This window comes from Neoarius graeffei, chromosome 16, assembly GCF_027579695.1.
Source record: "Neoarius graeffei isolate fNeoGra1 chromosome 16, fNeoGra1.pri, whole genome shotgun sequence".
Lineage (NCBI taxonomy): Eukaryota > Metazoa > Chordata > Actinopteri > Siluriformes > Ariidae > Neoarius > Neoarius graeffei.
The window spans coordinates 903838-928159 of NC_083584.1; the positions used below are offsets into that span (position 1 = coordinate 903838).

General features: G+C 47.1%; 1 protein-coding gene across 1 annotated transcript in view; it reads left to right on the forward strand.

The window, feature by feature from the left end:
• The first annotated feature begins 7567 nt into the window (after positions 1-7567).
• The window catches only part of LOC132901009 (olfactory receptor 10J4-like), a 44527-nt gene continuing 27772 nt past the window's right edge, over positions 7568-24322 (forward strand). Inside the window, exons 1-2 of the mRNA XM_060943425.1 lie at positions 7568-8473; positions 11790-11830. Coding sequence (XP_060799408.1) covers positions 7568-8473; positions 11790-11830 — 947 coding nt within the window. The remainder of the gene's footprint in view (positions 8474-11789; positions 11831-24322) is intronic.

Here is a 24322-nt window from a genome sequence, read left to right on the forward strand (position 1 = left end):
AGGTGACGATAATGAAGACAAACGGGTAATCAACACAAACACAAAACACAGGAACAGTGGCGGCCTCTAGAGGCCAAAACAAACATGACAAGAAAAGGAAATAACAGCGGCCTCTAGAGGCCAAAACAGTCCCAGTCCTAACAGGACCCCCCCCCCCCCCCCCCCCCCCCCCCCCCAGGAGGCGTCTCCTGACGTTCCCAGGGCGATCTGGATGGGCCGAATGGAAGTCCCGACAAAGTTCCTTATCTAAAATGTCCCGGGCAGGGACCCAACAGTGTTCCTCAGGGCCATAGCCCTCCCAGTCCACCAGATATTGAAGCCCGCCACGGACCCGGCGGGAGTCCAGCAGATGGCGCACAGTGAACACAGTCTGACCCTGGAAGATGCGGGGGGGGGGCGGGGGATTCCTAGGGGCAGGGGCATACATGGACGACAGTACGGCCCGCAACAGGGAAACATGGAATGTAGGGTTGATCCTAAGAGTTTGTGGTAACTGGTGCCGGTAGGAGACAGGGTTCACCCTGCGCACAACTTTGAAGGGGCCAATGTAGCGAGGAGCAAGCTTGCGGTTCTCCACCCGCAGTGGAAGGTCCTTGGTGAACAGCCAAACCCACTGCCCCGGGCAGAAAATGTGGGCAGGCCTTCTATGGCGGTTGGCCTGAATCTGGTTGGACCTGGAAGTCTGGATGAGGGTCCTCCTGACGTTGTTCCAGGTCTTGCGACACTGTCTCATGTACAGATTGACCGAGGGCACCCCAGCATGCTCCTCCTGGTCTGGAAACAGAGGTGGCTGGAACCCGCACTGGAACGGTGATAACCTGGTGGCCGATGACTGCAGGGTGTTGTGAGCGTACTCTGCCCATGGCAGCCAGGTGCTCCATGTAGTCAGGTTATCCATCTCCAGGCCTCACAGGGTGGTTTCCAGGTCCTGGTTGAGCCTCTCCGTCTGGCCATTGGACTGGGGGTGGAACCCAGAGGAGAGGCTGGCAGTGGCTCCGATAAGCTTGCAGAACCCGCGCCACACTCGGGAGGAGAACTGGGGCCCCCAGTCTGAGACAATGTCCTGCAGGAGACCAAAGACTCAGAAGACATGAGTGAAAATGAGTTTGGCTGTTTCAAGAGCAGAAGGGAGTTTGTACAGTGGTATGAAATGGCAGGCTTTAGAGAATCTGTTGACTATTACCAAAATGACAGTGTTACCTTGTGAGTCTGGAAGGCCCGTGATAAAGTCGACCGCCACATGAGACCAGGGATGCCAGGGAATAGGCAGAGGGTGCAGGAGGCCCTGGGGATGCTGTCATGGATTCTTGCTTCTGGTGCACACTTCGCAGGACAGGACGAATGACCTCACCTCCTTCTCCATGCTTGGCCACCAGAAGTGTCTTTTCAAGAAGTCCAGGGTCCTCCGAGCTCCCGGGTGGGCGGTGAGAGGGGACGAATGACCCCACTGGAGAACCTTGGCCCAGGCTTGACGAGGGACGTACAAGAGGCCCGGTGGCCCCGTCCCAGGACCGGGGTCCTGGCGTTGAGCTCGTCGGATGACCTTCTCGACACCCCAGTGGACAGGGGCCACAATCCGGGACACAGGGATAAAAGGCCCGATTTCACTCTCCCTGTAAGTGGCAGAGAACAGCCTGGACAGTGCGTCAGATTTGGTGTTCTTGGAGCCGGGGCGGTACAATAGGGTGAAGTCAAAATGACTGAAAAACAGGGCCCACCTAGCCTGTCATGGGTTCAGTCTCTTGGCTTGCTGGAGGTACTCCAGGTTCTTGTGGTCCGTCCAAACCAGGAATGGATGTTGCACTCCCTCCAGCCAGAGCCTCCACTCCTCAAGGGCCAGTTTGACCGCTAGCAGTTCTCGATCCCCCACATTGTACCGGGACTCCACAGGGCTCAGGCGGTGGGAGAAGTATGCGCAGGGGTGCAACTTTCCTTCCGAACGTTGAGAGAGCACCGCGCCGACACCACTGTCCGAGGCGTCCACCTCCACGATGAATGGTTGGGAGGTGTCTGGGAGGACCAGAATGGGTGCCGTGCAGAAGCGGTGCTTGAGGTCTTTAAATGCCTTTTCCGCCTGAGGAGACCAGACATAAGATCCACCAGTCCCTTTGGTGAGATCTGACATGGGTGATGCTATGGAACTGAAGTTCCTGATGAACTTGTGGTAAAAGTTAGCGAATCCTAAGAACCGCTGCACCTCCTTGACGGACTTGGGAGTGGGCCAGTCCCGGACGGCCAGGGTCTTGGCTGGGTCCATTTGGAGTTGTCCCGTCCGAACAATAAATCCCAGGAAGGAGACCTCGGGGACATGAAACTCGCATTTCTGGGCCTTCGCAAACAGATTGTTCCGTAGCAGCCTCTGGAGAACCTGGCAGACATGGTGACGGTGCTCCTGCAAGGTCTTGGAAAATACCAAGATGTCGTCGAGGTAGACAAAAACATAATGGTTAATCATGTCCATCAAGACATCATTGATTAGGGCCTGAAAATAGCTGGTGCGTTGGTGAGTCTGAAGGGCATCACCTGGTACTCGTAGTGCCCTGACGGGGTGTTAAAGGCAGTCTTCCACTCATCTCCCTGTCGGATACGGATGAGTTGGTATGCGTTCCGTAGGTCCAACTTGGTGAAGACGGTGGCACCTTGGAGCAGGTCAATGCTGTGGACATCAGCGGAAGGGGATATCGGTTGTGCACAGTGATCTTGTTCAGGCCCCTGTAGTCAATACATGGTCGGAGCCCCCCATCCTTCTTGCAGACAAAGAAGAAGCCGGCACTAGCAGGTGAGGTGGAGGGTCGAATGAACCCAGAGACCAGGGCGTCCTTAAGGTATTCCTCCATGGCCTTGCATTCTGGCTGAGAGAGGGAGAACAGTCTGCCCCGAGGAGGGGTAGTCCCAGGGAGCAAGTCGATGGCACAGTCGTAGGCACGGTGCAGAGGAAGAATGGCGGCCCTGCTTTTGCTAAAGACTTCTTTGAGGTCCCAGTACTCTGTGGGAACTTGAGATAACTCAGTCAAATCAGGAGGCTCGGCAGGAGACACAGGAGAGCTAGAGAGCAGACAAGAGGCATGGCATGCAGGACCCCATTCCACAACCTGGCTTGTTACCCAGTCTATACGAAGGTTGTGGTGGGTAAGCCAAGGAAGGCCTAGAATCACCGGGAACTCTGGTGAGTGAATAAGGTGCAGGGATATTTCTTCTTTGTGAGCTTGAGACTGGAGAAAGACTGGAGAAGTAACTTGGGTGACTCTTCCGTCACCTAAAGCTTGGCCATCGAGGGAAGACACAGACAGCAGGATTTCAAGAAGAGCAGTCGGGACATTGATACTTTGGGCGAAGTGAACATCCATAAAGTTTCCAGCCGCCCCTGAGTCTAACAAGGCTTGACAAGAGTGGACGGACTCACCCCAGGAGATGGAGACCAGGATGTAGACTCCTTCGCCAGGGAGTTCGGGAGAGAGGGTAGGCCCCATCACAACCCTTCCTCGGCTGGACGGGGCGGTCCTTTTCCCGAGAGCTCGGGACATGATGCTCGGAAATGACCAGGCTTGCCACAGTAGATGCAACACTTGTTCCTCCTTCTGCACTCCCTCTCAGATGCGGAGAGACGAGTACGACCCACTTGCATGGGCTCTGGACAGTCACTGGAGGGGGTAGACGGGCTCCATGTTGAGGCAGTGAGGCCGGGGAGGCTCAGGACTTGGTGGCATTCTCTAATCCTGTTGTCAAGACGAATAGCATGTGAGAACAGAGTTTCGAGGTCACTTGGGCATCCGATAGAGGCCAGGCCGTCTTTGATGGGGTCAGACAAACCATGGTGAAAGGCTGAAACCAGGGCAGCCTCGTTCCATCCGCTGACTGCTGCGAGCGTCCGGAACGATATGGCGTAGTCTGCGACGCTTCCTCCTTGCCGGATGGACATGAGCTTTCTGGCTGCGTCTGTACTGATGTCCGCCTGATCGAAGACCCAAAGCATCTCTTCTGTAAACAGTTCGAAATCAGAGCACTCGGGTCCCCGTCTCTGCCAGATAGCTGTTGCCCAAGCTCATGCCTTACCAGCTAACAAGGTTATCACAAAGGCAATCTTGCGGCCATCCGTAGTGTAGGTGGTAGGCTGAAGCTCAAAGGTGAGTTGGCACTGGGTAAGGAACTCCCAGCACTCACTGTGCTTGCCGGCATACCTCTGTGGTGCAGGAAGGCTGGGTTCGCGAGGTGAAGGAGACAGCGTGGCGGGAGGCACTGGAGCGGGAGCAGCAGCTGGATCAGGATGAGGAGATGCGGGCAGAGGAGTCAGCTGTGCCAGGGTTTTCCCAATTTGCTGAAGCAGTACCTCGTGGCAAGCAAGGGCCTCACGTTGGCTTGCGAGCGTTCGTCCATGAGCATCCATGGTCGCTCCGAAGCATGTCAAAGCTGCCATAATTCCCTGAAGGTTGGCCGGGTAGACAGTTGAAGCAGCCTCTGCTGAGTCGGTCATGACGGAGTCTTTCTGTTAGGATTTTGCTGGGAATCAAACCCGGTTCACTGGTGTAGTGATCCAGCAAACCCCCACTAGGCCAACAGGGGAATGACTCAAGTGCAGAGGCGTGAGGCGAAAGTAGAGTATCAAAAAAACCAGTTTATTTACACTTTATACACTATATACAATCCAGGGCAAAAAAACAAAAAGTATGATCCAACGCTGAGAAGACAAAGGGAAAAATAAAAAATCCAACAATTCAAAGTCCATAAAAAAGGAAAAGGCAAAAATGCAAAATGCTCAGAAGATCCAAAAGTACAAAGTTCAAAGAAAGCAAAAAATATCAAAAACACAAGGGCACAGCCAAGGTACATGGGACAGAGGAAACTAGCACTAGACAGCATAGCATAAAGACTATATGACTAGGGAACACACAGAGTATTTATACACAAAATAAATTGAACACAGGTGACGATAATGAAGACAAACAGGTATTCAACACAAACACAAAACACAGGAACAGTGGCGGCCTCTAGAGGCCAAAACAAACCTGACAAGAAAAGGAAATAACAGTGGCCTCTAGAGGCCAAAACAGTCCCAGTCCTAACAATGGGAGTCACTCACCTGAGGAGGAGACAACACAGACATGGAAGAGGGAGATGGGAGGACACCATGGGTGGGATGGGCCGGCGGGGGGGGACCCGGCCTCCGCCTCCGCGGTGGGGGATTGGGGTGGGGAGGGGAAAGAGAGATGGGGGAGAAGAGAGAGTGAGAGGAGAAGCAAGGAGAGACACCTCATCTGCCTGCCATCAGAGCTGCCTCCAGATGGTCCTCCGCCAGCTCGATGGCTCATTTTAGCGATGCCGGGCGATGACACTGGACCCATTCTGCTGTTCCTTCCGGAAGTCGAGAGATGAACTGCTCCAGTGCCATCAGATTGATGATCATATCGATGACGCAATCTTCTGCCCTCAGCCACCACTGGCAGGTGTTGCGGAGTTGCTGGCCAAATGCAAATGGCCGGCTGACCTCCTTCAATGCCAGCATCTGGAAGCACTGGCGATGTTGTTTTGGGGAGTGGCCGACCCACTGTAGGATGGCTTTCTTCAGGTCAGCATACACCAGTCAGCTGTCAGGAAGGAGCTGATGCACTGTGAGCTGTGCCTCACCAGTCAGGAGTGGGAGGAGGCATGCCAGGCGCTTCTCCAGTGGCCACCCCCATGCCTCGGCTGCTTGTTTGAAGAGGGCGAGGAACGCTTCCAGATTGTCCTGTGGGCCCATCTTCGTGAGGGTGCAGGCTGTGGTGATGGTTGACGCCCCTGCTGACACAAGCAGATGCCGGAACGCCTGGCAATCTTACTTCTGGGCCAGCATCAAGGCTTCAAAGCATTGCTCTTGTTCCTTTCGGAAGGCGATCAGCGCTTGATGCTGGTTCAGTTGGTTGGTAGCAAGGGCAAGGATGAGCTCTTCGAATGGGGAGGACTCCATGGGGTGGTTCCCTTCTGTGCATCCCGGGTTTCGGCACCACTGTAACCGTTCCTGATGTGGGTGGAGCACAGAAGCACGGCAGGCGAGAGTTGATGTTCACATACACACTTTTTATGTGAATTATTTTGGCTTTTCAGCTTGCTGTATTCATTCATTCATTCATTCATTCAGTCAGTCACACACAGAGGTGGAAAAACCCGGGTGCAGAAAGTAAAAACCCTGCCACATTTTTGCTCCAGCCAATTCAATGAACCAACTGATCCTAATTACCACATCCCCTAAGCCAGGTTGATGAGCTAATTGGTGAAATCACCTGTGTTGAGAGCACAGGCAGAAGGAAAACCTAAGCAGGACTTTTACTTTGTCAATCCAGTTTTTCCACCTCTGGTCACACACATGCGTTGGGGTCAGGGAGCTGCTTTTCTCTGCTCTCCCCCTCCTTTTATGCTCAATCCCTGCAACAAACAAACAATTTATAAAAGTAAATGTTGGAGGTCAATACCATGGGCATAGCACTACAAAAATATTTTGTAGGATAATATCAAAAGAATTAATGCACAATTACGTCTTTAAAATGCACATGTAATAAAATAGTAATAAAAAAAGTCTGATCTAGTGCTATACAAGTGCTATATCAGAAGCAGTTTCATAGCACATTTAAGTACAGTGATATAAGCGCTTTCATAATTCAGAAATATAACAGTTAAATCCGATTCTAATATGTATGAATAATTGCAAAAAATAGGAATAATAAAAAAATAACAAGTTGACTGCTTGAAACTCATGCAAAGAATGTTAAATAATCAGGAAATGTGTCGTTTACCACATCATTTATGAGATGTGTTATTGAGTGTCAGTCCAATGCGACTCGCATAACACCTGTATAGCACTCAGTGACTACTGTGCGACTGCCAGAAAAGCGCTCAGACATGCTGTTCGCACTTCTGTGATGGTCAGGAGCAGTTATATCATGGTTGGCCATGTAACCTGTGTGCATGGGGCAGTGGCTGCATGAAGGATACCAATGCGTGGATCACTCGATGGTATCTGGCCCTTCAGCCTTTTAAAATTGAGGTGGTCCACAGGCCGGGGGAAAAGATGGTGGTGGCAGATTACCTCTCCTGCTGGGGTGGGGGGGTGGGGTCAGCTGCAGGATGACACCCAGTCGTGTGTGTTTCGTGTGTTTGTTTTGTGTATGGTCAATGAAAAGTATGCAAAAAGAGCTCACCTTTTCTGAACACTGCTTCCCATTCCTCTGTTTCCCAAAGTCTGAGAACTGTTACAGTAGCACTTTAAATGGTCCATGAAAGACATACACTAGTATTCAAGAGGTCTATACTCTGCAGTGTTTTAAGAAGGACATTAAAGACTCTAAGAAAACATTTTTTTTCTCATTTAAACCACTGAAATTATTGATTAGCCAGATGTATGATAGCAGAGGGCTGGAAGGAGGCAGGAATTTCCTTTAAGATGCTCTCAGCAAATCACTAAGGACTGTGAGCCTGGATGGGAAAATATAAAGGTCCATAAAGTCGACTTCATCACCACAGCTGTGGTTTATCTTTGTCAACACACTACTCTCTGAATGACTGCTGTAAAATCACATGGATTGCTTTTCAGAAATTAATGGATTATTCTACCAATTTTACATATTTGTCACTGGAGGGACATGTTGAATTAGAGAATTACAGATATATTTATTTTATATTTACACTGACTGTATATATAATGATGATCTGTTTTAACACTGTCATCATTTTTGTCATATTCAAAAAGAAACATTTTCATGAGCCCATGTGCATTTTCATCGCTGCTTTGCTTTGTAATTCTCTCTTTGGATCGACAGCTCTTTATCCTAAACTGCTCATTGATTTACTGTCTGAAAAACAAACTGTATCTTATAATGTGTGTTTATTTCAGGCATTTTGTATGTACACATATGCTGCATCAGAGTTCACACTGTTATCAGCGATGGCCTATGACAGATATGTGTCCATCTGTAATCCATTATTATATGCAAATGTTGTAAAAATGTCCACTGTCAGAAAGCTCTTATTTTTATCATGGTTTTTGCCTTGCTGTGAAGTTGGTGTTGCCGTTATTTTAACATCCCAACTTCGACTGTGTAAATTTAAATTGAACAGAATATACTGTGATAATTTTTCAATTGTGAAATTAAGCTGTAAAGAAACATCTCTTAATAACATATATGGACTTTTTATTTTTGTCATTGCTCTGTTTCCTCCAGTGATCTTCATACTTTACTCTTATATCAGGATACTCACTGTGTGTTTAAAGAATTCTAAAGATTTCAGAAGAAAAGCTTTAAAGACATGTTTACCACATCTTCTCATTTTTATTATTTTTTCTGTCAGCATAAGTTTTGAAAGTATAAATAGCAGACTAGAATCAAAACAAATTCCCCACATTATGACCATGATCCTGTCACTTGAATATGTACTTATTCCTCCTCTGTTTAATCCTGTCATATATGGATTAAAACTGCAGGAGATTTATAGTAACATTAAGAAAATGTTTCAGTGTCAAAAAAGAGTATAAGTTTATTTTAAGAGTCTTCCTTTCCTCTTGTGATTGAGATTTTATTAGATTGATGTACCTATGATGAACACCAAAGTTAAATCATGACTAGTATCACTGTTAAATCACTGTTTTTTTTTCTCACAATGTGACACTATGTCACTCTAGGATGCGCTACTTTGGTACTGTCTAATGTTCACTGTTTTTAAACATTTCTGTAATATTTCAAATGTTTGTATATTAAGTGTGTCCTTTGTTTTAAATGTTTTGTATGAGTGGAGATCACTTGGCTGCACACCAAATCTACCTTTGGGTACAAATAAAGTTATCTAATCTAAAATATTCTCATTTTAATTGTAATGATATTTTTTAAGTGCCTTCCTTTAAATTAAGAGCCTTCCTTTCCTCTTGTGATTGAGATTTTATTAGATTGATGTACCTATGATGAACACCAAAGTTAAATCATGACTAATATTCTCATTTTCATTGTAATGAAACCTCTGCCAGAATTTCAGGTCAACTTCTCTCAGCTATACTTGCAAAAATGCAATTTTGCAATGAAAATAGTCTTTTTGTGTCAGTAAATATTTTGCATATATATATTCTTTAATGTATCTCACAAAAGTTATTACAATCAATCACTGATGTAAACTGCTCTCCTGTGTTTCCCTGATCAACCAATGAATCCCACTGACAAAAATACCAAGCCACAGGCATTATGCAATTGGTAGTATCCCAAATAGCACTGAAGGAGAGCCTCTTGAAGAATAGAAAAGCTCTTCATGCTGTGAGAGCAATGTATCTCTCCACCCTAATAGAGGATAACAAAAATGATCCTAGATTTGCATTTAATACTGTAGCAAAATTAGCTCACAATAAGACCACCAGAGACATTTACACACCTTCAATATGTTGGAGCAACAAATTCATAATTTTTTTTTAAGAAAATTTAAAGTATCAGGCAAAATAAATAAATAAATAAATAAATAAACCAGACTACTTGATTAGCAACTCTTTAGATAACAATATAAATAACAGATCAGTGATTAGAATGTTTAACTCCCCTGAGAGAAAGCAAACTAACTTCACTAATTTCATCATAAAAATCTCCAATTTGTATATTAGATCACTAACCTACATGACACTTCAAACAGATAATCCAAAAATCAATCAAAAAACAGATAATACGAAAGGCAATCAAATCCCTCAGCACTAGATATGTCCATAAATCCTTTAAGCTCACAATTATTAGACCCTATTGAAAAAAAAGCTGACCTCGCACTCACGATGTACAAACCCCATTTCCAGAAAAGTTAAAATATTAATAAAACAAAAGATGTGATTTGTTAATTCCTGCAAACCTTTCTTTAACTGACAAAAGTACAAAACCAATATTTTCAGTAGTTTACTGACTAACTTAATTGTATTTTGTAAATATAAACAAAGTTAGAATTTGATGCTTGCAACACACTCAAAAAAGTTGGGAGAGAGGAATTATTACCATTATATTTCATCACCTTTCCTTTAATAACACTTCAATCATATGAGAATTGAGGATACTAATTGTTGCAGTTTTGCAATTGGGATTTTTGTCCATTTTTGCTTGAGACAAGACTTCAGCTGCTCACCAGTCCGTCATCCCCCATGAAACCTAACATCCAGTTTTCCTGAAGACAAGCTGAACTGTGGACTTATCTGCCCACAGCACAAGTTTCCACTGTCTTTCAGTCCATCTGAGATGAGTTTGGGTCCAGAGAAATCAGCTTTGTTTCTGCATAGAATTTATGAATGGATTCCTCCTTGCATAATACAGTTTCATGTTGCATTTCTGGATGCAGCAGCAGACACTCCTTTGTCCATCCTGATGCCTCAAATCTGGCTGGATTCTCATCACATCACTCCTGTGGAGGATGGCCCCAGTCAAAAGACACAGTTCGATGGCGGCTCTGGACAATTAGTTTTGCTATGATGGCTGAGGACTACAATTGCTATGATAACATTTGGACTGCAGTTGTCATGAACAGTTTTACACTCAAGTCTCCATGAATGAATATTTGATAACTTCAACCAAATAGGCTTCATGTTAAAATTATAATGAATTTCTTGGTTACACAGTTGTATTTTGTGACTATATAGCCCACAGGTTTTGAAGCAAATTATTTATGACCATGTTATCTGTTATCCCCCAAATGAAAATGGGTTCCCTTTCAAATCTGGGTCCTCTCAAGGTTTCTTCCTCATGTTGTCTGAGGGAGTTTTTCCTTGCCACTGTTGCCTCAGGCTTGCTCATCAGGGATAAATAAATTTATTTGGGGAAAACATAACTCATATTTGTCACATTAGCATGACAGATACTCAGGCAGTGCCACATGATGGCTCAAAGGTCACACACATTCAACAGTGGTTTCTGACCTTGTCCTTTATGCACTGAGATTTCTCTGAATTCCCTGAATGTTTTTACACAATTATGTTTTGTAGATTTTGAAAGCCATACTATCTTTCATTGACAGGTGTTTGTTTTGAAGTGATGAACAATTCTCTCACAAATTTTGGCACAAGGAAGTGAGTCATGACCCATACTTGCTTGCAAAGACTGAATCATTGGTGCTGCTTCTTTTATACCCAATTTTGCTGCCAATTAACCTGCTAATTGTGGAATCTTCCAAAATGGTGTTACTTGAATATCCTAGAAACTGTTCAGTCTCATTTTGCCTTTGTCACATTTTTTTTTTTTTTGAGTGTATTACAGGCATCAAATTCTAATTTTTTTTAAAATTCTTTCTTAATCATATATTTCATTTCGTTATAAGGATTATAAGTCTTGAGGAAGTGATAGTGATGAAGAGCAGAGATAATCACATCGTTCCCGTGGAGAACGGCCCCATGTGGACAGTTGAAAGTCACACCTGGAGGACGCTCTGGACTCTTACAGTAATGCTTTTATGGCTGAGGACTACAGTTGGCTTGCTAACTTTAGGACTGCAGTTGTCATGAACAGCTTTGCACTCAAGTTTCCATCAATGAAGAGTTTATAACATCAACAAAATGACTTTATGTTAAAACTGTTAATGTTATAGTCATGTTGTCTGTTGTTGCCCAAATGAGGATGGGTTCCCTTTTGAGTCTGGTTCCTCTCAAGGTTTCTTCCTCATGACGTCTGAGGGAGTTTTTCCTTGCCACCGTCGCCACAGGCTTGCTCATTGGGGATAGATTAGGGATAAAATTAGCTCATGTTTTAAGTCGTTCAAATTCTGTAAAGCTGCTTTGCGACAATGCTTATTGTTAAAAGCGCTATACAAATAAACTTGACTTGATAATGAGGAAAAACATGCAGTCCTGGAAAATCAAAAGGTGATGAGATCAGTTAGAATAGTTTTATATATATATATATATATATATATATATATATATATATAAATCTCCCTCTCACCCCCGGCGGGGGGGTGGTATCCATGTCATCCTCAAGCTCAGGTCCTCTACCAGAGGCCTGGGAGCTTGAGGGTTCTGCGCAGTATCTTCAATGTTCCTAGTACTGCGCTCTTCTGGACTGAGGCTTCAGATGTTGTTCCTGGGATTTGCTGGAGCCACTCTCCCAGTTTGGGGGTTACTGCCCCAAGTGCCCCCACTACCATGGGGACCACGCAACCCTTGACCTTCCACATCCGTTCCAGCTGCTCTTTCAACCCTTGATACTTCTCAAGTTTCTCATGTTCCTTCTTCCTGATGTTGGCGTCAGCTGGGATCGCCACATCTATCACCACCACCCTCTTCTGCTCTTTGTCCACCACCACTATGTCCGGTTGGTTAGCCAGGATCTGTTTGTCAGTCTGGAAGCTGAAGTCCCACAGAACCTTGGCCCTGTTGTTCTCAGCCACCTTCTGTGGTATGGCCCATTGGGACTTGGGTACTTCTATTCCATACTGGTTGCAGATGTTCCTGTATACTATCCAAGCCACTTGGTTGTGCCTCTCCATGTACGCTGATCCAGCTAGCATCTTACACCCTGCAACTATGTGCTGGACTGTTTCAGGGGCTTCTTTGCACAGTCTGCATCTTGGGTCTGATCTACTCTGGTAGATCCTGGCATCTATGGCTCTTGTGCTTATGGCCTGTTCTTGTGCTGCCATGATTAGTGCCTCTGTGCTGTCTGTCAGTCCTGCATTATCCAGCCACTGGTAGGATTTCTTGTTATCAGCCACTTCCTCTATCTGACGGTGGTACATGCCATGTAGGGGTTTGTCCCTCCAGGTTGTCTGTTCCTCCTCCTCCTCTGCGCTCTCATCAGGGTTCTGCTGCCTGAGACATTCACTTAGCAGTTCATCCTTTGGGGCCATCTTTCTGATGTATTCTCGGATTTTCGATGTTTCATCCTGGACCGTGGTCTTGACACTCACTAGCCCTCGGCCTCCCTCTTTCCGCTTAGTGTATAGTCTCAGGGTGCTGGACTTGGGGTGGAACCCTCCATGCACGGTGAGGAGCTTTCTAGTCTTGATATCTGTGGCTTCTATCTCCTCCTTTGGCCAGTTTATGATACCAGCGGGGTATCTGATGACTGGTAGTGCGTACATGTTGATGGCTCGGACCTTGTTCTTACCATTCAGCTAACTTTTCAGGACCTGCCTTACTCTCTGGAGGTATTTGGCTGTGGTTGACTTCCTTGTGGCCTCTCCATGGTTTCCATTAGCCTGTGGGATGCCAAGGTACTTGTAGCTGTCTTGGATATCACCTATGTTGCCCTCTGGTAGGTCAATCCCCTCAGTTTGGATCATCTTGCCTCTCTTTGAGACCATCCAGACACACTTGTCCAATCCAAATGACATCCCTATGTCATCGCTGTAGATCCGGGTGGTGTGGATCAGCGAGTCTATTTCTCGCTCGTTCCTGGCATACAACTTGATGTCATCCATGTAGAGCAGGTGGCTGATTGTTGCCCCACTACAGAATCGGTACCCGTAGCCGCTCTTCCTGATGATCCGACTGAGGGGGTTCAGGCCTATGCAGAACAGCAGTGGCGACAGCACATCTCCTTGGTATATGCCGCACTTGATGTTGACTTGGGCAATGGGTTTTGAGTTGGCCTCTAGGGTTGTCTTCCACATTTCCATTGAATTCAGGATGAAGGTCCTTAGGTTCCTGCTGATCTTATACAGTTCCAGACATTCCAGTATCCATGTGTGTGGCATTGAGTCATAGGCTTTCTTGTAGTCAATCCAGGCAGTGCACAGGTTGGTCTGTCTCTTCTTACAGTCTCAGGCGACTGTTCTATCGACCAGTAGCTGGTGCTTGGCTCCTCTAGCGTTACTGCCAATCCCTTTCTGTGCCTCGCTCATGTATTGAGCCACATGCTTACTCATTTTTGCCGCAATGATGCCTGACAGGGCCTTCGATGTTGTGCAGAGACAGGTAATTGGCCAGTAGTTAGATGGGATGGGTCCCTTCTGGGGGTCCTTAATGATTAGGACTGTCCTGCCTTGGGTTAGCCATTCTGGGTGGGTCTCATCCCTCAGCAGCTGGTTCATCTGTGCTGCTAAGCGTTCATGGAGTGCAGTTAGCTTCTTCAGCCAGTACGTATGGATCATATCGGGGCCTGGTGCTGTCCAGCTCTTCATCTTTGACACTCTTTCTTGGACGTCTGCCATTGAGATGGATAGTGGTTCTTGTTCTGGGAGGTTGCTGTGGTCAGCTCTTAGGTCCACTAACCATTGGGCATCGGTGTTGTGTGATGCCTTTCTTTCCCATATGTCTTTCCAGTATTTTTCCACCTCAGCTCTTGGTGGGTCTGACCGGTTGTTGTTCCCCTGCCACTGAGAGTACACCTTGGCTGGTTCAGTGGAGAACAGCTTGTTTATTCTCCTGGTCTCTCCCTCCTTGGTGTATCTCTTCAACCGGGTGGCCAGAGCTGTTAGTCGCTGTTTGGCAGTTTCGAGTGCCTCTGGTATGGAGAGTGAGTTGTACTTCCTGGGTGCCCCTTTATTCACCATGTTCCCTTTCTGTAGTTCAGCTAGCTGGCTAACTTCTTTCTCTAACTTCTTGGCCTCTAATCGTCTCTTCCATGGTGGATACTGTTTATGTCCCAAGCCCACCTTGTGTCCAAGCATCTCCATGATTACTGTTGCTGTACTGTGTATCAGCTCGTTTGTCTCAGTGATGGTTCTTGTGGAGATTGTCTTCAGAGCAGCATTCACATCTACTAGTAGATCTTCTGAAGGTACTTGGCAACTCAGCTTCGGTATTCGTCGGGGGCTCCAGGTTTCCATTTGGGTCACGATCTTCCTTCTCAGGTCAGTAGCTCTTGTATTGAGGCTGTTAGCTGTTGGGGCCTGGTACCCAATCTCTGGTTGTGGGGATGATGATGACATCTCCCCGCTGACCTGTCTTCCTGGCTCCCCCTTGCCGTAGCATCGTTGTTGTATTTCATTAATCTCTAGTTGTGATAGTAGATTTCGATTACAGATGTTGGAACACTGGGCTAATAGCTGTTTCTTTGTTAGCCTTGATTGTGGGTTTCGAAGTATCCAATGGTCCCACATTCTCTGCATGTATCCCCTCTCTCTGGGATTGCTTGTATAGTAGCATTCCAGCAAATCTGTATTTTCTGTCCTCGTCCATCGATGTCTTGTTCCAGTAGCCCATTTCTCATCAGTTTGCCCTGGTTCCCTAGCAACTGATGCAGACCTTGTTGACCTGGGTGATGTCTGAGCCGGTATGACTCTATCAGTTATGTCTTCACTCATTCCTGAGGTAGGCTGATGTATCATGAGGGGTCTTGCCTAAGGACCCTTACTGGATGATGTTTTGCATGTTCAGCATGCCACCTTGAGTAAGACTGATGCTGCCGCATGCCTCACGTGGTGCAGAAGCCCGCCAGTTTGTGTGTTTGTGCATTCATGCATCAAAGCATCATTCACAAATTGAAGCAAAATTTGTTCGGAAATGGTGTTCCTAGCCCAATTTGTTCGTGAATAGGGATGTTCATGACCGGAGGTTTGACTGTATATATATATGAGGTCTGCAGAAGGGGTGGTGCATTTTTCCATGACAAAAGCCATCATTTATCATCAAGAAGAAGGAGACTGTGCTGACTAGGGAAGATGAAGGCTAAATGATTCTTATGGTGAGGGAGTCATTGATAAGTCAAGTCAAGGCAAGGCAAGGCAAGTTTATTTATATAGCACATTTCATACACAGCGGCAGTTCAATGTGCTTTACAGAAGTAAAAGCAAAACAGTAAACAATAGAGAATAAAATTACATAAAATAAATGGGAAAAAATATAATAAGAATTAAACAATAGTAGAAATAAAATAATAAAATGAAGTAGAAGTTCAAATAGGGGGAGAAAAAAAACAGCAGAATAAAATAGAATAAAAGTTAAGTAAAATTTGAAACATGCAGAGACTGTAAAAGTACAGATTATAAAACATGTAAAGAAGACAATATTAATTATTTAACAGAAAGCATCTGAAAACATCTTGGTCTTTAACCTAGATTTGAAACTGCCAACAGCAGGAGCATTTTTAATGTCCTCTGGCAGTTGGTTCCATAGCTGCACTGCACAGTAGCTAAAAGCTGCTTCAGCATACTGTTAGGGTTTTGCTGGGATTCAAACCTGGGTCGCTGGTGTGATAATCCAGCAAACCCCCACTAAGCCACCAGGGGAATAACGCAAGTGCAGACGCATGAGGCGGAAGTAGAAAAGTATCAAAAGGTTTATTTACAATATTTACAGTCCAAAAGAAATAATCCAAAATGCTCAGAAGATGAAAAAGGGAAAAATAAAAAATATCCAAAAGTCCAAAGTAAATACAAAAGCCAAAAAACCAGAAAAGAAAAGGCAAAAATACCAATGCACAGAAGATCCAAAAAACAGTAAATACTAAGTCCAAAAGTCCACAAAGAAAAGCAAAGTGCAAAACCAAAAAGACAAAGGCAAGGAACACGGTACAAAAGTAACTGGAGCTAAACATAACAGCACAAAGACTCCGTGACAAGAGGACTGAACTCAGGGGTATAAATACACAAACTAAAATAGGACACAGGTGACACTAATGAGGACTAGGCGGGGCACAAGACACATGGAAAACAACAAACATAAAACACAGAAACAGTGGTGGCCTCTAGAGGCCAAAACAAACATGACAAGAAAAGGAAATAACAGCAGCCTCTAGAGGCCAAAACTGTCCCAGTCCTAACAGGACCCCCCCAGGAGCGTCTCCTGACGTTCCCAGGGCGATCCGGATGGGCCGAATGGAAGTCCCGACACAGTTCTTTATCTAAGACGTCCCGAGCGGGAACCCAGCAGCGGTCCTCAGGACCATAGCCCTCCCAGTCCACTAGATATTGAAGCCCGCGGCGGACCCGGCGGGAGTCAAGCAGGTGATGCACAGTGAACACAGTCTGACCCTGGAAGATGCGGGGGGGGGTGGGGGGTTTCTAGGGGCAGGGGCATACGTGGACGTCAGTACGGGCCGCAACAGGGAAACATGGAATGTGGGGTTGATCCTCAGAGTCCGGGGCAACTGGAGCCAGTAGGGGACAGGGTTCACCTTGCGCACCACCTTGAAGGGGCCAATGTAGCGAGGAGCAAGCTTGCGGTTCTCCACCCGCAGCGGAAGGTCCTTATTGGACAGCCAAACCCGCTGCCCAGGGCAGAAAGCGTGGGCAGGTCTTCTATGGCGGTTGGCCTGAGGCTGGTTGGTTCTGGAGGTCTGGATGAGGGTCTTCCTGACCTTGCTCCAGGTCTTGTGACACCGTCTCACATATTGGTTGACCGAGGGCACCCCTGCGTCCTACTCCTGGTCCGGGAACAGAGGTGGCTGGAACCCGAATTGGCACTGGAATGGTGACAGCTTGGTGGCCGATGACTGCAGGGTGTTGTGGGTGTACTCTGCCCATGGCAGCCAGGTGCTCCACGATGTTGGGTTATCCATAGCCAGGCCTCGCAGGGTGGTTTCCAGGTCCTGGTTGAGCCTCTCTGTCTGGCCTGGTCTGTGGGTGAAACCCAGAGGAGAGGATGGTAGTGGCTCCGATGACCTTGCAGAACCCGTGCCACACTCGGGAGGAGAACTGGGGCCCTCGGTCTGAGACGATGTCCTGTGGGAGACCAAAGACTCGGAAGACATGATTAAAAATAAGTTTGGCTGTTTCAAGAGCAGAAGGGAGTTTGCACAGTGGTATGAAGCAGCAGGCCTTCGAGAATCTGTCGACTATAACCAAAATGACAGTGTTACCTTGAGACTCAGGGAGACCCGTGATGAAGTCGACTGCCACGTGGGACCAGGGATGCCGGGGAATGGTCAGAGGATGCAGGAGACCCTGGGGACACTGTCGCGGGTTCTTGGTTCTGGTGCAGACCTCACAGGACAGGACAAATTACCTTACTTCCTTCTCCATGTTAGGCCACCAGAAGTGTCTTTTCAGGAAGTCCAGGGTCCTCCGAGCTCCCGGGAGGGTGGTGAGAGGGGAAGAGTGACCCCACTGGAGAACCTTGGCCCGGGCTTGATGTGGGACGTACAAGAGGCCCGGTGGCCCTGTCCCAGGACCGGGGTCCTGGCGTTGGGCTCGTCGGATGGCCTCCTCAATACCCCAGCAGACAGGGGCCACAATCCAGGACACAGGGATAATAGGCCCGACTTCACTCTCCCTGTTAGTGGCAGAGAACAGCCTGGACAGTGCATCAGGTTTGGTGTTCTTGGAGCCGGGGTGGTACGAGAGGGTGAAGTCAAAATGACTGAAAAACAGGGCCCACCTAGCCTGTCGTGGGTTCAGTCTCTTGGCTTGCTGGAGGTACTCCAGGTTCTTGTGGTCAGTCCAAACCAGGAATGGATGTTGCTCTCCCTCCAGCCAGTGCCTCCACTCCTCAAGGGCCAGTTTGACCACTAGCAGTTCTCGATCCCCCACATCATACCAGGACTCCGCAGGACTCAGGCGGTGGGAGAAGTAAGCGCAGGGGTGCAGCTTTCCTTCCGAACATTGAGAGAGCACCGTGCCGACACCACTGTCCGAGGCGTCCACCTCCACGATGAATGGTTGGGAGGTGTCTGGGAGGACCAGAATGGGTGCCGTGCAGAAGCGGTCCTTGAGGTCTTTGAATGCCTTTTCCGCCTGAGGAGACCAGACATAAGATCCACCTGTTCCTTTGGTGAGGTCCGACATGGGTGCTGCTACAGAACTAAAGTTCCTGATAAACTTGCAGTAGAAGTTAGCAAATCCTAAGAACCACTGAACCTCTTTGACGGACTTGGGAGTGGGCCAGTCCCGGACGGCCAGGGTCTTGGCTGGGGCCATTTGGAGTTGGCCTGTCCGTATGATAAAACCCAGAAAGGAGACCTTGGGAACATGAAATTCACATTTCTGGGCCTTGGCGAACAGATTGTTCTGTAGCAGCCTCTGGAGAACCTGGCAGACATGGTGGCGGTGCTCCTGCATGGTCTTGGAAAAGATAAGGATGTCGTAAAGGTAGACAAAAATGTACAGGTTAATCATGTCCCTCAAGACGTCGTTGATTAGGGCCTGAAAAACAGCTGGTGCGTTGGTGAGTCAAAAGGGCATCACTTGGTATTCGTAGTGCCCAGACGGGGTGTTAAAGGCAGTCTTCCACTCGTCTCCCTGTCGGATACGGATGAGGTGGTATGCGTTCCGTAGGTCCAACTTGGTGAAGACGGTGGCGCCTTGGAGCAGGTCGAATGCTGTGGACATCAGTGGAAGGGGATATCGGTTGCGCACAGTGATCTTGTTCAGGCCCCTGTAGTCAATACATGGTCGGAGCCCCCCATCCTTCTTGCCAACAAAGAAGAAGCCGTCACCAGCAGGTGAGGTGGAGGGTCGAATGAACCCAGAGACCAGGGCGTCTTTGAGGTATTCCTCCATGGCCTTGCGTTCTGGCTGAGAGAGGGAAAACAGTCTGCCATGAGGAGGGGTAGTCCCAGGGAGCAACTCGATGGCACAGTCGTAGGCCCAGTGTGGAGGAAGAACGGAGGCCCTGCTCTTGCTGAAGACCTCCTTGAGATCCCAGTACTCTGTGGGAACTTGAGATAACTCGGTGAGATCAGGAGGCTCGGCAGGAGACACAGGAGAGCTAGAGAGCAGACAAGAGGCATGGCATGCAGGGCCCCATTCCACAACCTGGCTTGTTACCCAGTCTATGCGAGGGTTGTGGCGAGTAAGCCAAGGAAGACCTATAATAACTGGGAACTCAGGGGAAGGAATCAGGTGCAGGGATATTTCTTCCTTGTGACCTTGAGACTGGAGGAAGACTGGAGAAGTTACTTGGGTGACTCTTCTGTCACCTAAGGCTTGGCCATCCAGGGCAGACACAGACAGTGGGACTTCAAGAGGTGCAGTCGGGACATTGATACTTTGGGCGAAGTGAATATCCATAAAGTTCCCAACCGCCCCTGAGTCTAACAAAGCTTGACGAGTGGACAGACTCACCCCAGGAGATGGAGACCGGGATGTAGATTCCTTGGCCAGGGAGTCCGGGAGAGAGGGTAGGCCCTGTCACAACCCTCCCTCGGCTGGACGGGGCGGTCTTTTTCCCGAGAGTTCGGGACATGATGCTCGGAAGTGACCAGGCTTGCCACAGTAGATGCAGCACTTGTCCCTCCTTCTGCGCTCCCTCTCAGATGCGGAGAGGCGAGTACGACCCACTTGCATGGGTTCTGGACAGTCACTGGAGGAGGTAGACGGGCTCCAGGTAGAGGCAGGGAGGCTGGGGAGGCTCAGGACTTGGCGGCGTTCTCTCATCCTGTTGTCCAGATGAGTAGAATGTGAGATGAGAGTTTCGAGGTCACTTGGGCATCCAATAGAGGCCAGGCTGTCCTTGATGGGGTCAGACAGGCCATGGGGGAAGGCTGACACCAGAGCAGTCTCGTTCCATCCACTTACTGCTGCAAGCGTCCGGAACGAGATGGCATAATCTGCGATGCTTCCTCCTTGCCGGATGGACATGAGCTTTCTGGCTGCGTCTTGACTGATGTCTGCTTGATCGGTGACCCGAAGCATCTCTTCAGTAAACAGTTCAAAATCAGAGCACTCAGGTCCCCATCTCTGCCAGATAGCTGTTGCCCAAGCTCATGCCTTACCAGCTAACAAGGTTATCACAAAGGTGCAGTGATCCGTAGTGTAGGTGGTAGGCTGGAGCTCAAAGGTGAGTTGGCACTGGGTAAGGAACTCTCGGCACTCACCGTGCTTGCCGTCATACCTCTGTGGTGCAGGAAGGCTGGGTTTGCGAGGTGAAGGAGACAGTGTGGCAGGAGGCACTTTAGCAGGAACTGGAGCTGGATCAGGAGGTGCAGGCAGAGGTGTCAGCTGTGCCAGGGTTTTCCCAATTTGCTGAAGCAGTACCTCGTGGCGAGCAAGGGCCTCACGTTGGCTTGTGAGCATACGTCCATGAGTGTCCATGGTCGCTCTGAAGCGTGTCAAAGCTGCCATAATTCCCTGAAGGTTGGCCGGGTAGACAGTCAAAGCAGCCTCTGCTGAGTCGGTAATGATGGAGTCTTTCTGTTAGGGTTTTGCTGGGATTCGAACCTGGGTCGCTGGTGTGATAATCCAGCAAACCCCCACTAAGCCACCAGGGGAATAACACAAGTGCAGACGCATGAGGCGGAAGTAGAAAAGTATCAAAAGGTTTATTTACAATATTTACAGTCCAAAAGAAATAATCCAAAATGCTCAGAAGATGAAGGGAAAAATAAAAAATATCCAAAAGTCCAAAGTAAATACAAAAGCCAAAAAACCAGAAAAGAAAAGGCAAAAATACCAACGCTCAGAAGATCCAAAAAACAGTAAATACTAAGTCCAAAAGTCCACAAAGAAAAGCAAAGTGCAAAACCAAAAAGACAAAGGCAAGGAACACGGTACAAAAGTAACTGGAGCTAAACATAACAGCACAAAGACTCCGTGACAAGAGGACTGAACTCAGGGGTATAAATACACAAACTAAAATAGGACACAGGTGACACTAATGAGGACTAGGTGGGGCACAAGACACATGGAAAACAACAAACATAAAACACAGAAACAGTGGTGGCCTCTAGAGGCCAAAACAAACATGACAAGAAAAGGAAATAACAGCGGCCTCTAGAGGCCAAAACTGTCCCAGTCCTAACACATACTTTGTTTTAACAACAGGTTTTAATAGTAAATTTTTCTGTTGTGATCTGGTAGATCTGATTGGGTTAGGCCGCTGCAACATGTCAGAGAGGTAATTGGGCCCTGTACCATTTAGAGATTTGTACACCAGCAGCAATGCCTTAAAGTCAATTCTGTAGCTTACTGGAAGCCAGTGAAGGGACCTTAGAATTGGAGTAATGTGCTCTGTTCTTTTAGTTCATGTGAGAACCCTAGCCGCTGCATTTTGAACCAGCTGAAGTCAGTTGATGGTCTTTTTTGGCATGCCTGTGAAAAGGCCATTGCAGTAATCAACCCTATTAGAGATGAAGGCATGTATCAGTTTTTCCAGATCATTTTTTGACCTAAGTCCTCTTAGTTTGGAAATGTTTTTAGGTGATAAAATGCTGTTGTAGTGATTGCTTTCATGTGATTTCTTTCATGTTGACTACGGAAGCTCTTCCTGGTTTACGCACTTCCTGTTTCCTGAGTTGTTCACGCCGAGTCCTTTTTCCCGCGAGTGCCGGCGTTAATTACTAATCCTTTTTAAACTTTTTTTCTATAAATAAATTTCCAGTATCCTCTTCATTTTTATTATACTGTTGCTTTCATTGTTGTACTTTTCACTTTCGCTTTCCTTTTTCCATTTTTTTTCCCCGGTTTTTTCTCTTTCTTTTTTCGGAAGAACGCCGAGACCGGAAGCTTTCTTTTTCTCTCCTCCTGTATAAAGTCTACAAGCGGAGGCCATCTGATCTGCTTTAATATCAACAGATCTTCATTTAAGGGTACGTGAATCTTTTCATCATGGGACACCTTCAGCCTGTTCAGTGTGCTGAGTGCAGGATGTTTAGTCATTCTTCCTCCGTCACTAGTGATAGCTCTATTAGCTTTACTTGTGATAAGTGAAGATTAGTTAGCTCTCTGACGGAGAAGATTTCAGTGCTAGAAGCGCGTGTCCAGGCTTTAGAGCAGGTTAGTGAGTGTGAGAACAGTGTAGTTTCTGTTAGGGAAAGTCTGGATGCCCTAGGTGGAGTTAGCAATCCCCCAACTCCGGCATTAGAGCCCTTACAGCGGGGCGAATGGGTGATGGCTCGGCGGCATAAGCGTAGAGCCAAAGCTACCGCTGAGGCTCGCCCACGGGAGCACCACTCCTCTCCGTGTCACGTGTCGAACAGGTTTGCTCTCCTTAGTGATGCACCCACTGAGAAACCTGAAAGAGCTCTGGTTATAGGGGACTCTATCATACGGCACGTGAAATTAGCTCAGCCTTTAGGGGCACCAGCAGCTTTAGTCAGGTGTATACCGGGAGCCAGGGCGCCGGACATAGCAGGTAATCTTAGGGTCCTAGGCAAGCACAGGTTCTCAAAGATAGTTATCCATGCAGGAGCTAATGATATACGCCTTCGTCAGTCTGAGGTTACTAAGAGTAACTTTGTAGAGGTGTTTAAATTAGCGAAGGCGATGTCCGATGCTGTAGTATGCTCTGGCCCCATCCCAATGCGGCGTGGCGATGTAGCTTACAGCAGGTTATGGTCGCTGAACTGCTGGCTGTCCAGGTGGTGTTCTGAAAACAGTGTGGGCTTTATAGATAATTGGGCTAATTTTGAGGGCACTGCTGGCCTGTTAGGGTGGGACGGTATCCATCCCACTCGGGAAGGTGCTGCTCTCATTTCCTGCAGCATAGGTCATAGTATCAGAACAGGCCTAGTTAATTTCTGACAATCCAGAGCCAAGGCCAGGGAGCAGACGAACAGGCTAAACCGACTGTCTGCTAGCTGCACAGAGTCGTCACTCAGGGCCCACTACATCGAGACTGTGTCTGTTCCCCGAGCTCAACAAAAAGGTAGAAATTTTCAGAGAGTTTGTTCCAGTAACCTAATCAATATAAAATTAGATCAGACTGACTGCACAGCTGCTGCCAGCACCTTTGATCTAAAGGTGGGGCTATTAAATATTAGATCTCTTACATCTAAAGCGCTAATGGTTAATGAACTCATTACTGATCAGGAGTTTAATGTACTGTGTTTAACAGAAACATGGATTAAGCCAAATGAATATATAGCATTAAATGAAGCGAGTCCTCCTGGATACAGTTATATACACCAGCCTCATCTAACTGGCAGAGGAGGAGGCGTCGCGGTTATTTATAACGATTATCTAGGTGTAACACACAAACCTGGTTATAAATTTAATACATTTGAAGTTCTTCATACTCATATAATGTATGTAGCCTCGAAAAATAAGTCTACCCAGTTAATTCCATTGCTTATTATTTACAGGCCCCCGGGGCCATATTCCGAGTTTCTTTCTGAATTTGCAGATTTTATCTCATATTTGGTTATTTCCTTAGACAAAGCTTTAGTTGTCGGAGATTTTAATATTCACTTCGATAACCCAGAAGACCCTTTAAACACAGCGTTTGTGTCCATCTTAGATTCAGTCGGGATTAAGCAGAATGTCATAGGACCGACCCATAATGGTGGTCACACCCTTGATCTAATACTAACATTCAGATTAAATGTAGACAATATAGTCATACTTCCACAGTCTGAAGTTATCTCAGATCATTGTCTCATCTCATTCAAAATATGTCTGAGTAATAATATATGCACCTCACCACGCTACTGTATTAAACGTACTTTCACGTCAACTACTGCACAGAGTTTTATAAATAATCTCCCAGAGCTGTCAACTTTGATTGGGTCACTGTCAGCCCCTGCAGAACTTGATCAGG